Source organism: Gallus gallus, chromosome 2 (assembly GCF_016699485.2).
Source record: "Gallus gallus isolate bGalGal1 chromosome 2, bGalGal1.mat.broiler.GRCg7b, whole genome shotgun sequence".
NCBI lineage: Eukaryota > Metazoa > Chordata > Aves > Galliformes > Phasianidae > Gallus > Gallus gallus.
Genome location: NC_052533.1, coordinates 22,868,314 through 22,882,579, shown reverse-complemented (window position 1 = coordinate 22,882,579; position 14,266 = coordinate 22,868,314). Strand labels below are relative to the sequence as shown.

At 36.3% G+C, this 14,266-nt stretch overlaps 1 protein-coding gene across 2 annotated transcripts in view; it reads right to left on the bottom strand.

Annotated features, from left to right (window-relative positions):
• Positions 1–14,266, bottom strand: part of VPS50 (VPS50 subunit of EARP/GARPII complex) — a 69,163-nt gene that overhangs the window by 40,296 nt on the left and 14,601 nt on the right. For both annotated transcript variants that reach the window (NM_001396634.1, NM_001012854.3), the window contains 7 exons: positions 12,832–12,914; positions 10,973–11,015; positions 9,940–10,038; positions 8,016–8,156; positions 6,885–7,020; positions 1,417–1,514; positions 245–339 (listed from right to left, as the gene is read on the bottom strand). In NM_001396634.1, the coding sequence (NP_001383563.1) occupies positions 245–339; positions 1,417–1,514; positions 6,885–7,020; positions 8,016–8,156; positions 9,940–10,038; positions 10,973–11,015; positions 12,832–12,914 (695 nt within the window). The remainder of the gene's footprint in view (positions 1–244; positions 340–1,416; positions 1,515–6,884; positions 7,021–8,015; positions 8,157–9,939; positions 10,039–10,972; positions 11,016–12,831; positions 12,915–14,266) is intronic.

Sequence of the window (14,266 nt, the reverse complement as noted above, 5' to 3'; positions counted from 1 at the left end):
AGAACTACTTGAGCAGCAAAGCAATTAATGCTACCTCTCCCAATTACAACCCTGGTGCAGGCAGCAAAACCGGCACTCAGAATCTTACATAAAGAGGAGCATTCTTCAAACTCTCCATTAGTAGATAGGATCAAAGTTAGCATCAGAATGTAAAAATCAGCCTTAGTTAACCATATGCTGTCTTTGTATAAGAGCTGAAGTTTGTCTGCATGTAATAAGTGGCCTTATGACCACATCAGTATACCTGCTGATAACATCAAGTACAAATATGAAGTCATCATATTTGAAGTTAGACAGATCTGTTCCCAGAAGGTATGTTTTCACTTTCAGTTGAACATCCTACAAAAACACAAATATTTCAGAACCATTTAATGAATCCTCAGTAAATTTATAAGCAAAATATGAGGTTCTATTTACGAAGTACACTAAAGACAATAAGACAAACGCTTGGATGCCAAGTTAATTAGCACTTTTTGGTTTGTTTCCACTTACAGTTTCTTTATGAGGTATAATGTACAACTCCATTTTCTGTAACATTAATTACTTCTTGTTGACTTTCTTAAATAATAATATAATCAGTACAACAATACAATAATAATGCTAAACACTTTATAGCACTTGAAAAAGCCAAACTTTGTATTACTGTTCTGCAACATAAAAGGATTATTTCTTTTTAACCACACGTTCAGGATCTTGTGACGTATTAAAATGATCCAGCAAAAAATATTATGCAACCAGGCAGGTTTACAAGATTTCACATTCTCCATAGTTCTGCTTGCACCAGAAAGAACATCAAAAACCATTCTTCAGTTCTGAATTTCAGTTTTTCCATGTTCAATTTCATGTTTATCCGGTTTTTTTTTTGTTTTTTTTTTTAATTCTTCCATTTCCATACCTCTCACGAGATATCCCAAACCATTAGTTCAGAAATGCTATAATATGTATTGGAAAAGGGACCAATACGGCTCCTTGCACGTCTTGGAAACTGTAGTTCCCCACCGCTCCTATTTATTACATGGTATGCAGCACTCCCATCATCATCAGCTATGTCCAATTCAAACCTGAGGCAGTCACAAATTAATTTCAAGAGGCCTTATCCAAGCAGGGAAATGTACAGTAGTATGACTGCTTTAACAGAACAAAAAAAAGGAAACGAGAAGAAAACAGACTGTGCTATGAAGCAGGAAACAGGTGGTACTGGCTGAAAGTCATGTTACCGTGCTTTGGTAGCTTTACTGAGTTTGTAAGTAGCGTGAGCAAGTAGTAACAGAATCATGGAAATTTCATTTCCATGTTTTTTATAACGTTTAGCTCAAAGCAGATTATTTAAAAAAAAAATCTCTTTAAAAAAGATCAGTATAAATATAACTAATTTTTACTGGGGGAAATAAACATTAAGACAATTAAAAAACATACCTGCCATATTCGTGAAAGCCCATGTTCCAATTTCTTTTTTACATAGCTGCGGTCAAAACTGTTCTCCTCAGTTCCAACCACACTGCTGCCATCTGAAACTGAAGATAGAAGGTATTAAAGACATTTTCAAAAGCTTTGAAACGTACCCTAGTTTTCCAGCCATGCTTGCAGTCTGTGATGGTACAGTGTCACAGCCTGTTTCATAAGAAATCTCTGGCTTTGTAAGGCTACACAACTTTTTTCTATGATAGAACCAAGAAACGAAGAAAACCTTATGTGCTGTTTCCGACAAGTGAAAAAATGATGCAAACCATTCAGTGATTTGATATGAAAAATAAAATGTAATCCATATAAAATACTTCACTGGAATATTACTAAGCGTACAGTGTTCCTTCCACTCCATCATTCAGGAGGTTGAAAACAGAAGAATTAAAATTGCCTGCAATACTCCAGCATTGCCAAACAGATCAGACCTGTCTTTCCATATCTCCTACAACCTCCAACTAGTTTTCAGTACCTGGGAAAACTATTCACTCTCTTGTTTCTAGCTCAACTGATCTGGTCTCTAATACCTCCACACACAGCCTCCCAGCTCAAAACCATTTATTTTGCTTACTCCTGATCCCAGCACCTACTCTCCAAAACCTCCACCCAGTTCCACTCTATTGCTATTAAGCCATTTCCTTCCTGTTGTCTTGGCATCTGTTTGCTTTTTCTCTATTTATCTCTCTGAGTTCCTGGCTTTGTTCTGCCTGGCAGTGCAAATAACAAGAAAAACAGCACATAGGCAAAATCTTCCCATTTAGTCCCCAGCTGAAACACACATAAACATAAATTGAATTTATAGGATTTTTTCATTCTTGTCAATCTGTAGAATATTTTCCTCTCCATTAAAAAATCTACAGCTTACACGCACCTGAAAGCAAAACAAATAAATACTTGTGATATTGTAGGAAAGATAGTTCCTATCCGTAACTGGGGTTTATCTGCATAGCAGCCAGACACATCTGACAAACTAGGAAATGTCCAATGCCTTTGCATTACAATATTACATTCTTGAAGGATATAATTATTTTTTTTTTAACCTGTTGGACTTCATAACTAGATAGGCACATCAGGTGGCCAGCAGGAGCAGTGAGGTAATCATCATCCATACTCAGCCCTGGTGATGCCACACCCTGAGTACTGTGTTCAGTTTGGGGCACCTCACTACAAGAAAGACACTGAGGACCTGGAGCTTGTTCATAGAAGGGCAACAAAGCTGGTGAGAGGTCTGGAGCACAGGCCTTATGAGGAGTGGCTGAAAGAACTGGGATTGTTCAGTCTGGAGAAGAGGAGGCTCAGGGGTGACTTTAGCGCTCTCTACAACTACCTGAAAGGAGGTAGTGGTGAGGTGGGGGTCAGCCTCTTCTCCCAGGTAACTAGCAATAGGACTAGAGGGAATGGCCTCAAGTTGTGCCGGGGCAATTCAGGTTGGACCTTAGGAAATACTTTTTCCCCACGAGAGTGGTCAAGTGCTGGAATAGGCTGCCCAGGGAGGTGGTGGAGTCACCACCCCTGGAGGTGCTCAAGAAAAGTTTAGATGTTGTACTGAGGGACATAGTTGAGTGGGAAATGGTGATAGGTGGATTGGTGATAGGTGGATGGTTGGACTGGATGACCTCAGAGGTCTTTTCCAACCTTGGTAATTCTATGATTCTATTACCACTGCTATAATGAAAGTAAGAAAGTAAAGGAAAAAGAAAAAAAGAACTACATTCAGCAACTCCTCAACAACCGTAGGTTATGTCTTGGCCAGTCCAAACTCGTTACACACACTATTTCCTACCATTAACAAGGAATTCAGAACCACCCCTAAGCTAAGCTGCCTTAGCTGGAGTCTGGAGAAGAGGAGGCTCAGGAGAGAACTCACTGCACTCTACAACTTCCTGAAGGGAGACTGTGATGAGGAGGGGTTTGGCCTCTTTTTCCAGGCAACAAACAGGACCCAAGGAAATGGCCACAAGTTGTACCGTAGGAGATTTGGATTAGACATAAGGAAAAACTTTTTCTCTCAGAGAGTGGTCAGGCACTGGAATGTCCTGCCCAGGGAGGTGGTGGAGTCGCCATCCCTGGCAGTGTTCAAGAAGCGTCTGGATGAGGAACTATGAGATATGGTTTAGTGGCTTGTGGTAGCAATGGTAATGGGAGGAGAGTTGGACTAGATGATCTTGTAGGTCTTTTCCAACCTTGTGATTCTATGATTCTATATACAATCAGTTAATTCTGCCTATCCAACACTGTATTAAAGCAGTTAGTTAAGCGTTGCTATTCAACATTCACAGAACTATCAGTTTCAAAATTATTTACTGCTACGCAGTTATGATATTTCAGAAAACTAAATCTCATCAGTATTCCCTATGTTAGGAGATGTACTAAAATGTGTCTCATCATTTAAGAATTTTATTTTAGGATTGCATTTATATCTAGAGCTAAAAGTCTGTTTTCATCTTGTTTACTCCACATAAGTTTTTTGGTTTTTTTTAATTACTCTTCAAAAAATAATCCCCTAAAGACCAGGTGAGATTATAACTCAAAGAACAAACTGCAAATTCTTAACAAAATTTGTCCAAAATTTGGACAAAATTTGTTACTACAAGGGTGGTAAGGAACTGGAACTGGTTGCCCAGAGTTGTGGGTGCTCCATCCCAGGAAGCATTCAAGCCCAGGCTCGATGGGGCTTGGAGCAACCAATCTAGTGGGTGGCAACTCTGCCCACAGCAAGGGGATTTGAACTAGATGATCTTTAAGGTCCGTTCCAATCCAAGCCATTCTATATGACTTCATAAAAAACAAAATCGTCAATTTCCAAGAGTTTCCTATAAGTGCTCCAAACAAACAAATAGAAAATAAAACACGGTGAAAGTACTTTGCTCTTCAGTCTCTCATCAGTCTTCAGAACTGAAATAAGCAGAGTATTTACTAATACAAAGCAGATGCACTTCTTTCCTCAGAAATGCAGGAAGGCAAACATTTACAAGTTATGAAAACAAAGCACAATTTAGCATCTAAAATAGGCATTACTTTTCGCAAATAAGTGACATATCTATATGAAACACAGCCTCCTTTCTAATCCATGAGAGACTTCTTTTGAATAAGCTCCACTATTAAAGTAGAAAGACCTCTGAAATTAATGCCTCTTAAGTTCAGTTTCTACGTCCTACAGCTCGGTTTGTGCCTCAAGTCTATCAAGAGTACCTTGATCCATTTAAAATATTTAGCAAGACTGCTGACACTAGCACAACACAAGAAAAACACCAGGACAGTTTTGAGTTAAAAGTTGATTTAAAAATATGATAAAATGCCAAATACATATGCATGAGTTAGACTGCTTCTTCTACTGTTCCAATCTATATGGTTTAATTGAAAAAATGTATTCAGTGAAATTTTAGTGAACTGTCTCCTTAGCTCCTTCTGACGCACCATCACATTCTAAAGAAATTTATCTCTTTGGCCTGAGCTCATACTACAGTTATTAAATCAATAAATAACCACTACACCATGAGCAACAGCTTTAGGGAAAAAAAAAAGCAGACATTTGGTAGATATTTATAATCCCTCTGAAATTAAATAATACTTGTCAAATTTCCTTTTGCATGCTTTCTCATTGCTGAGGTTTTTGAAGAAGCAATTCAGTAGCTCAAATATATTCCACCTGTACAGTATGTTACAGCTAAGCCACAGAGTCTCCAGCAACTTAAAAATTGAGTGGCAGAAGATTTAGTGAATTAGTAGTAAACATGCCAAAATCCACCACGGTGTCTTCTAAAAGCAGTGCATTTAGAATGAGTCATGATTGAATACAGAACTTTATTATGTTTATCAGTTCTTTCAAGATGTTTTGTAGTACAAATAATTTTCTTTCTTTTGGAGTACCAAAAGCAAACACACTACTTTTAAAACTACACTATTTTTAAAATTACACAAGGAGCTGAGAAAGTAGTCCACTACAATAACACTTCTTTGTAATAAGCTCTTCATAATATCTGCTTTATTTAACACTTCAAAGCTGTCAAAATCAAAACAAGAGGAGATGAGCCTTTCTGAACTTATTTTAAAGTAAAGATTATTGAGAAGGTGCAATTCATTCAAAATTTCAAAATCTTCCTTCACAAGGTACATCTCTAAACGAAACATTTCAACTCTGAACTTCAATTCTGAAATACGTAGAAAAGTTTTATTTCATGAAAAAAGTTTTTAAAAATACACATCAGATTCCACACGATACAAGAACAATACTTCCTTGTATTTACATTATATTACACTTCTTGCAATTTACATTACAATACTTATATTTTTTTCTACATTTAAGACAACAATATTATTTAAATTTTATTCTTTTTAAAATCTGTAATAAATCCAATTTTTGAAAGAAACACTGAATTACAAATGCACTCTAGGATGCACAGTCTTCCAATGCTTGTTCTTCACTTCCAGTTCTAATTTTTTTCTTTTCACTCACAGTCTGACTTAAAAAAATAACTTAAGATACAAACTGTATGTAAATCAGGCAAGGCAGAGTAATTGCAGAAGCAGTCTACTTTGACAGAAGTGTTTTTTTCTATGTACAGCTCAAAAAGACAAGACCAATCCCACCTGATTCAGATAAGTAGGAATTTAGCACAAATCTCAATGCTGTAGCCAATTCTGGCTCACACTCTGCCAGAAAGAAGCATCTTGGGTTGGTGGAGAAATAAAAAAAAGTCTGTTCTTAGATATTTTGTATTAATATACAATATGTCCAGCAAAACGTACCCAGAAATACTGAAATGAAAAGACAGATTAAGGTTTTGTATTTCTGTCCTAAAAACACAAACTGGAACAACAAATAAAAAAAAAAAACAAAATAATATTGTATGATAAAATCATAGCCTTTTCCTGTGTGAGTGTCAAGAGTGTCAGTTGTGCCTTACAGTATGTGCCTTACCTTACAATAAGTTTCAATAGTAAAGATGACAAGCAACATTTGAAAAATTACTTTTCCTGAAAATTGCAACTGCTACTTACAACAGATTCACTCAGTCCCGTTTCGTAGTACATAGTGCAGTATCCCAACATACTAAGTTTAATATGCAGAGATTTCAACACTGATCAAAAAATCTGAAATTACATGCTCATCTCATATTAAAGGAAAAACTCCTCAGATTTTGTATTCATCCACCACAGCTGACTTCTGAACAAAAACCAAATACTATTTGGAATAAAACTATTATAACTGCAGTAATGGCACATACACATGTTTATTTCAAAAGAGGTTATGCTGAAGACTACAAAAATTCAGTGAGTATTTAAGTCCTTTCTGCACACTATGAACTGGTGAGGGGCAGTAAGCCAAGATCACAAAGGTACCTAAATAATGATTAATTAATTGAGCACAATAAAAGTTATTTCCAAGTATCAGAAGTTTTGTTTCCAGAAATATTTCTTACCAGAAGACACAGTTGCTGCCTCATCTTGATCATGATTCTCATGCCACTGCATCGTTCGGTAATAGCTGAGCATGACTTCCCAAAGGGCTTTGCAGAGATCAGCAAGACATGGAATGTAGCTGTCTGATGTAATATGCTATGAAAAATAATAATAATATTGTGACACTGTTACCAGTCACATTCATCATTTGCAGAGGCAAAGTAAACCATACAGACACCCCCATATTCAAACAGTTACAGTCCTTGATATATATCGAAGTATTGAAGAGTTGACAAATGCCTGACGTTAATCAGTTGATCAAACATTGTCTAAAAGTGCAAAGTTTATTTCTTATTGCCTTTTTTTTAATTGACTGATATAATCAACCTTCTCACATTCATAGAACAACACAGTAAAGACAGAAGTAAAGCTGTACAGTCTAATGATGAGGATGTCTCATCATGAAAAATAGCTGCAGCCATCCCTGCAATATAGGGGCACTGCTTCGTTTCACTGCCTCAGTTCAACAATGTATTTAGACTTCAGCATTACATAGTAGCCATCCTGGCTGATGGCCCATTGGACCCAGTGCTGTATAATGCAAGCAGTTAAAAACAGAACAGGTGACAGCTGACCTACACCTCTGTGACACTCTGCTCCAAAGAGCCAATTGTGATTTAAGATATTCATTAGGTGAAGAGCATCAAATTTGTCGAAGTGTTAAGTATGCAGTAGAAATTTCTAAGATGAGATTTTCAGGTAAAGAGATTTATTTAAGAATGGCTCTACATAAAGAAAAGAGAGGCAAATTGCTCATCTGAGTGGGAAACGCAAAGTCACGATTGTCTCACTTGCTGTGGAGAAGACATAGGAGTTTTGAAGTGTTAGCCTCCTGTTTGTATCCTATTGTTTATTTCTTTGCATTTATTCAGATGATGTGTGCATTAATACCAAAGTACTAAGATTTAATTCCATCAAAATCAATATTAAGTTCAAAATAAACAACCTCTCAATTAGGCTGCAATTTGTATTAAGAAATTATTAAAACAATGCCACAGCTACTATAACTGAGTACTCACTTAGATATGGGATACTTACAACAGAGGAGAATTCGAGATTAAAAAATACATATTTATGCAAGAATTACATACTGTACAGAGGTCTTTGTATTGTAACTTCTGAAACTTGGTGTCTGTGTTTCCTGCACAAAGCTCCACATATCCAAGCACTACTTGAAACACAGTGTTGTGAATAGCTTGAGTGAAGTGCATGTGCAATTGGTCCATTGCTGTCTGAAAGAAAAGGAAAAGCAAAAAAAAAAAAAATCAAATAATCATTGACCAATTTGTCTAAAACCAATGGGCTGCGATTATTGCTTTTTTTTTCCCCACTGGAAACACTTCAAACTAAAAGAATAATAATGCCTTTGCAATTAATAAAACTAAAATCACAACCAAAGTGCTGAATGTATCCGTTTGGTACGCCGAGTTCTTCTTTGTAGAATACAATGTAGAGAACAAGCAACAGGCAGAAAGCCTGTAAGTCGTATCAAAACATTTCTCTTTACCAAACCCTTTTCTGCAATATAAGCAAAGAATGAAGTTTGTTTTTAAAAAACTCACTTTTTCCAGAAAACAAAAAGCATCAGCACATGAACTAAAACCAACTAACTGTACAGCATGTTTTTCCATAACCACGCTTGAGTTTGCGGTCAAGCTGTTTCATAATTATCCTACACAATATTAGTCCATTTCAGACAATTCATTTTTTTGCTGTTTCAAGATACGCTAATAATCATTATATATGGTATGACAGAACGGATGGAAAAACTATTTTACATGCCAGAATGGAAGTTATCAGATCCTGTGGATCTGAAAATGATCGGTTTTGGTACTTGCCATCTGCCATTCTTAGCTACTGAGCAGAATCAAGAAGTTCTGTGGTGACACAGGAAATTAATAAGCAATTCTGCTTCTATCTGATCACAAACAATCACTCTTTTGCTCCTACATTTTGCTCAGAAACTTCATTCCTCTCCAAAAGAAATCTGCTTTTCTCAGCACACCAAGCACTAGACTGGAGCAGTGAATTTATTATGTCTGCTTTTACAATTTCTCATTCTGTAAAGAAAGAAATTGAATACAAAGCACTAAAAAGGAAAAGTCTAACTAATCTTCTCTCCTTGACTTCAAGTTGCAGTCTTTAGGCATTCCAATACTTCTGTACATTGTCAAAGAAGGGGAAAATAAATTAATTTCTATTCTATTGCAAAACTATACCGTTATCACAGTAAGAACCCAACTTTGCTATAAGGGTTCTAATTAGAAAGGAAAATAAATGAATGAAAATTTTTGAAGACAAAACCAAAAAAGGCATCCTAATGCCAGCCCTTGTCCTGAATATTGGAAATAAGCTTTAAAAAAGGGAAAACAAACAAACAAACAAAAACCCTCATAACAGAATGGAGTTCTTGTTCTGCCTTTAGCAGGAGACAGACACTCTGATGCGACTGTCAGCAGCTAATGCTTCCTGGGAGAATCTCTTCTCTAAGCCAGCATGTCACTGCTACACTGGCAGCACCATGTTTAACGTTACTATGTTATGAAAACTGATAATTGATGAGAACTGCCTGCAGGGCTTCCTCCTTTCATACCTTATTTCATTTCTTGTTGCCCCCTCCCCCCCCAAAAAAAAAATCTCCTCACATCTTCATTTCCATCACATTCAAGTACAATATAAAATAGGAATGTATACATAACAAGGTGCAGGTTGTACACAGCTCAGTATGTTAAAAAAACAAAATAGCACTCACATGTCCAGGTATAATTAATAATGCATAAAGCATCACATAAGGAGGTGAAATATGTAATTATTACAGTTCTACCGTGTCCCAAATATTACGTGTTACGGTGTTGCTTGGTTTACCTTTAGCAGTTACCATTAATATAACAGCCTTTGTAAATATATACAGCAAGACTGATCAGCATTAGGAAAAGAAATTTCCATCACAGTACTCAAATCTTCACACTGTTGCACCACCAGTCTTTACAACTTACTCAGAACACAAATACTAACCTGTGTTTTCCCAAGCAGCCTGTAAGCCTGCTGAACCTTTGTATAATGATTGATATCAAAGTTCTTACATATCTTGGAGAGTGCTACATCCAATTGTTCCTATAAAAAGGAGGGCAAAACAACGTGTTAAACACCAAGCTGAGTATATCAACTTAAACAACAACAAATGAGGAAAATAAGTGTATTTAACTGCTGCTAACTATGCATGTAAAACAGACAAGACTGGACTATTTTCAGGTGCTAAAATGTTATTTACTGCCAAATGTGCCACTTCACTCTGAAATTTCTGCCAGACAAAAGGCTCCACCGTTTCCAAAAACAAGTACAGCAAGAAATACTGTACGTTAGCAACCCAGTATGGGAGAGCTGAGATTTCTAACTTGGTCTGCTACCACTTCTAAGCAACACCCACTACTGAAAAAGAAAAAAAAAAAAAAGAAAATGTTTCATAAGCGTTTCAGTTCAAACAATACAATCATAGACTTCTTACTCTTCTGATCTTCTCAGTCATACCTGCCCCAGCAATTCAAGTCCTATTGGCTATGGCTTAGTACTGGCCCTAACCAGCAGCTTCCAGTTAGCTGATCTCTAAAATTTCCAGTGGAACTCATTTCTCATGGAGCTTATCCAAACCTATTATTGGCATGCTGCTTGTGGTTACTTTTCACACCTTTTTAGGACTAAAGTCACAGCAGTAAACAACTGTGCATCTTTATCACACATGGAGTGTATCTTTGCTCTAGTACTTCAAATATTACATATCTATTTTATTGGATGGCTTTACCACTTAATGTTGGCACAATTAGCAAGCTGGGCTCATAAATTTGATACCATATTATAAAGCATTTGTGTGTATTTCAGCACAAAAGGTTACAGGAATAGCAATGACTATAGCATTCCAATGACCATACTTGAAAAAATATGCACATTCAGTAATTGCTAAAGGCAGTGCATTCGAAATATCTAATGCTAAATATGCTAATATCTAGAGGTTAACTACTAATACGTACTAAACCAGCATATGCATTCTTACCTCTATTTGTTCCAAAGTATCTTGCAGCTTTGAATTCAACTCGCTATTAATGAAAGAAAAAAGAGTATTTCAAATCAAACTACTGATCATACCAACAGTGCAGTATTCTTAAGGCTTCAAATACAATTAGCTGTTACAGAAGCACATTTTCCTAGGTTTATAATGCAACAGTGTTAAAAGATGTTCTGCTGGGATTTATTCAGGTATTCAAAGATATTTCCAAACCCACAGAAACTCGTGCTCTATAAATTTTGATTCAGCCCTCAGGTATCTAGCAGAAGATAACCAAAAAGATCAAGGCTATCAAGTATTTGCAATCTGTGGTACAATAGATTTCTATGAAGGATTCCTGACGGCGTGTGAGACACTAAAGCAAAAAATGTTTATTTAAATTTCACAGAAAAAGTCAGAACTTAGGCTTACGCAACTCTCAGAAAATCTTTCTAAGACCATCAGTTGACCTGTCTGAGCTGTATGTGGTATAGAAAGATTAACAAAAGCAGCTACCACAAGATAATCCATTTTGGATAAGGAAGGCAAAACTGTTCCCTTTCAAAAACTCTCTTCTAAAATTTTGGGACACCAGGTGAAAAAAGTGAGACACAAAAAGTGATGAACGTGTTTTTGTTTGCGAACTTCAAGAAGAAATAGTCAGGATACCCTCTCCAGCACAGAAAGCATGGAGTTTTGATGGGATAATCACCTTACCTAACTTAAGGCAACTTACTGCTGTGTTCTGTATCTTTTCCTAAGGGCCTACATTAACTATCAAAAGATTCTAGCTTCTTTACCTAGTTCTCTCCCCTTACATGATATGCCCATCATCCCTCCATTTTTAGTTGTTAGATAACCTCAAAAGAACACTTTCCAAAGAAAGGTCTAAATGAGAATAAATAAATAAATAAATAAATGAAATAGGAGAAAAGGTCAGCAATAAGCACTAAAAATCAAGTAGCCAATCATCCTTAAGCAATAAGCCTCCAAACAGAAAAGTCTTCACAACAATTTCACATCATAGTCTGCTGGAGTTTAGGAACACTTACTACATTCTAGTTCTTCTACCTAGCAAAAAGAGATTAGAACAAGTGTAAGAATCCTGCTCTTTGCACAGAAACACTCCTGCTTTAGAACTAGGTACAGCACAGACCCCCAGTCTGAACTTCTCCCTCTTAGACCAGGTTGCTCAAAGCCCCATCCAGCCGGGCTTTGAACAACCACACCTCAAAAACCACCACACCTCAAAAGCAGACCTGAACTAAAATCAATCATTATGGGTTATTACTCTGAAGTTGCAACAAACTATACATTTATAGAATAGCCAATTATTTTTTCTGTTTCTTTAAAAACAAAAGGGAAGCATTTCTAAACTAGAAACTGTAGACATACTGTTTAGTTTCAGTTCTGAAAGCACGTTATCCTCAATGGCACGAAAGCTGCATTTTAGCTGATTTCATCACCAAGAATCAGGGTAAGTTGCCCATCCAAAATCATCTTACTGAAGGTTAATTAATTCCAGATTATAAGCTTCCTTATTAAAAATTATCCACCCTGCAATCTGTAGCACAGTCACAACACAGTCTTAGCCAAAACTTTACCTGCCAACATACTACGACAGTTAGAAAACAATGACACAGACCAGGCAGAGGTTATATAGTGTTAGCAGTGATTTGTTAGTAGTGGAATGGGGGAACAGCACCACTGAGGGTCTTTATACTTTTATAAATTCCTCAGCTTTACTTCTCTAAGAAGAAAATTAAGTTTAAATCAAAACTGCTTTAGAGAATGAGAAATAATCATCACTGCTTTGTATCATTTGCAAATATTATCCAGAAGGTGAGATCAGCACAATGTCACCTCACCTTATACAACTGTAGTGTTTGAAAGTGCTGGCAGCTTTCTGGCATTCCAAACACAGTTGAATAGCTCCTGGATAGTCCTCTTCCTTGGGATAAAATGGAACAGAAAGCTAATTTGGCTTTGGAAGCAAACACCACAATGCTCATTCTTGCTTACAAGCTCATGTATAAACATAAAGACCAAAACATTTCACCTCTTACATTTGTATACTATGAAGTTAGAGGAAACTATTGAGGGTCTATTGTAAAAATTAATGTGCAAGCCATCCAGAATTACAAGCAGGCAACATCAGGTGTTAGCAACATTTAAAAATACTGCACATATTGTGTTCTGATGCAAATGACTTGCTTGTTTACCTACAGATTCAAAGAAAATGCATCACAAAGCTCTTATTGAAAAACAACTAACAATTTCCCATTTAATTTTCAAACCTTTGTTAATACAACACAATCCACTAATGAGCAGAGGAAGAGGTAAATTCAAGCACTAGCAGGCTACAGCCTACAAAACCAACAAAGACACATGGGAGACACTCCAGTATTATGCAAAATAAATACTTTCTATTTAGCTTGATACATTCAGTAACTAATGAAAAATGAATTGTAGACAAGTGGTACACAACAGAAGACCCCAGGACAAAAAAAAACATACTTTGGGGAAAGAAAAAAAATAAGTTGCCCTAATTTATAAAAAGAATATCCATTCAAATCAACCAGGAAGCATATGATGATACAAAACAAAAGTATATACACAAGAATATACAACCCCAAGATCTTGCCAACAGTGTCTTGGCTATAATTACTACTTTTGTATTTTATTAGTGTCTTGGCCAGGGTCTTGGAGGAAGGAAAATGCCCATCAATACCTAAGAGCTTTCCAGTCTTTTTTTACCAATTATATCCACTATGTTTTGTGCTTCAGAGAGCTCAAATGCAAAGCTGTTTCTGAATTTTCAGATTCAGTGATTGAAGATCAAAAGCACAAGGGCAATTTATATTCAGCTATTATCATAAAGGAATTTCTGAAATTAAACTGCTTTAGCAGCAGCACTAAAATGTAGATCAAGCTTTGCTATAAAAAGAAAAAAAGAAAAAAAAGGAATGCTGGGAAAAACTACTTTATCCATTAGATGATATCCAAACAGTACATCAGCTTAACATGATGGTTGCAATTACAGCTCTTTGCATCTTTCTCTATTGTAAACCCAGCACTTTCTTCATTAAGTCTACCAGAGTTGTAAAGTTGAAAGTTCTATGCTCTCAAGTCAGAAAGCCTGCTTGCACTACATATATTTCTAATATCCCAGGTGTGTCTCACTTTCCTCTGTCCAGTCATTTTTAGTTGGAAATCCTACCTACATAGTCCTCTCTGAATGGCTACTAGTAGCCCTTACATATCTTCCAAGCTACTAACTTCCTCTTAAAACAATAAAATGGC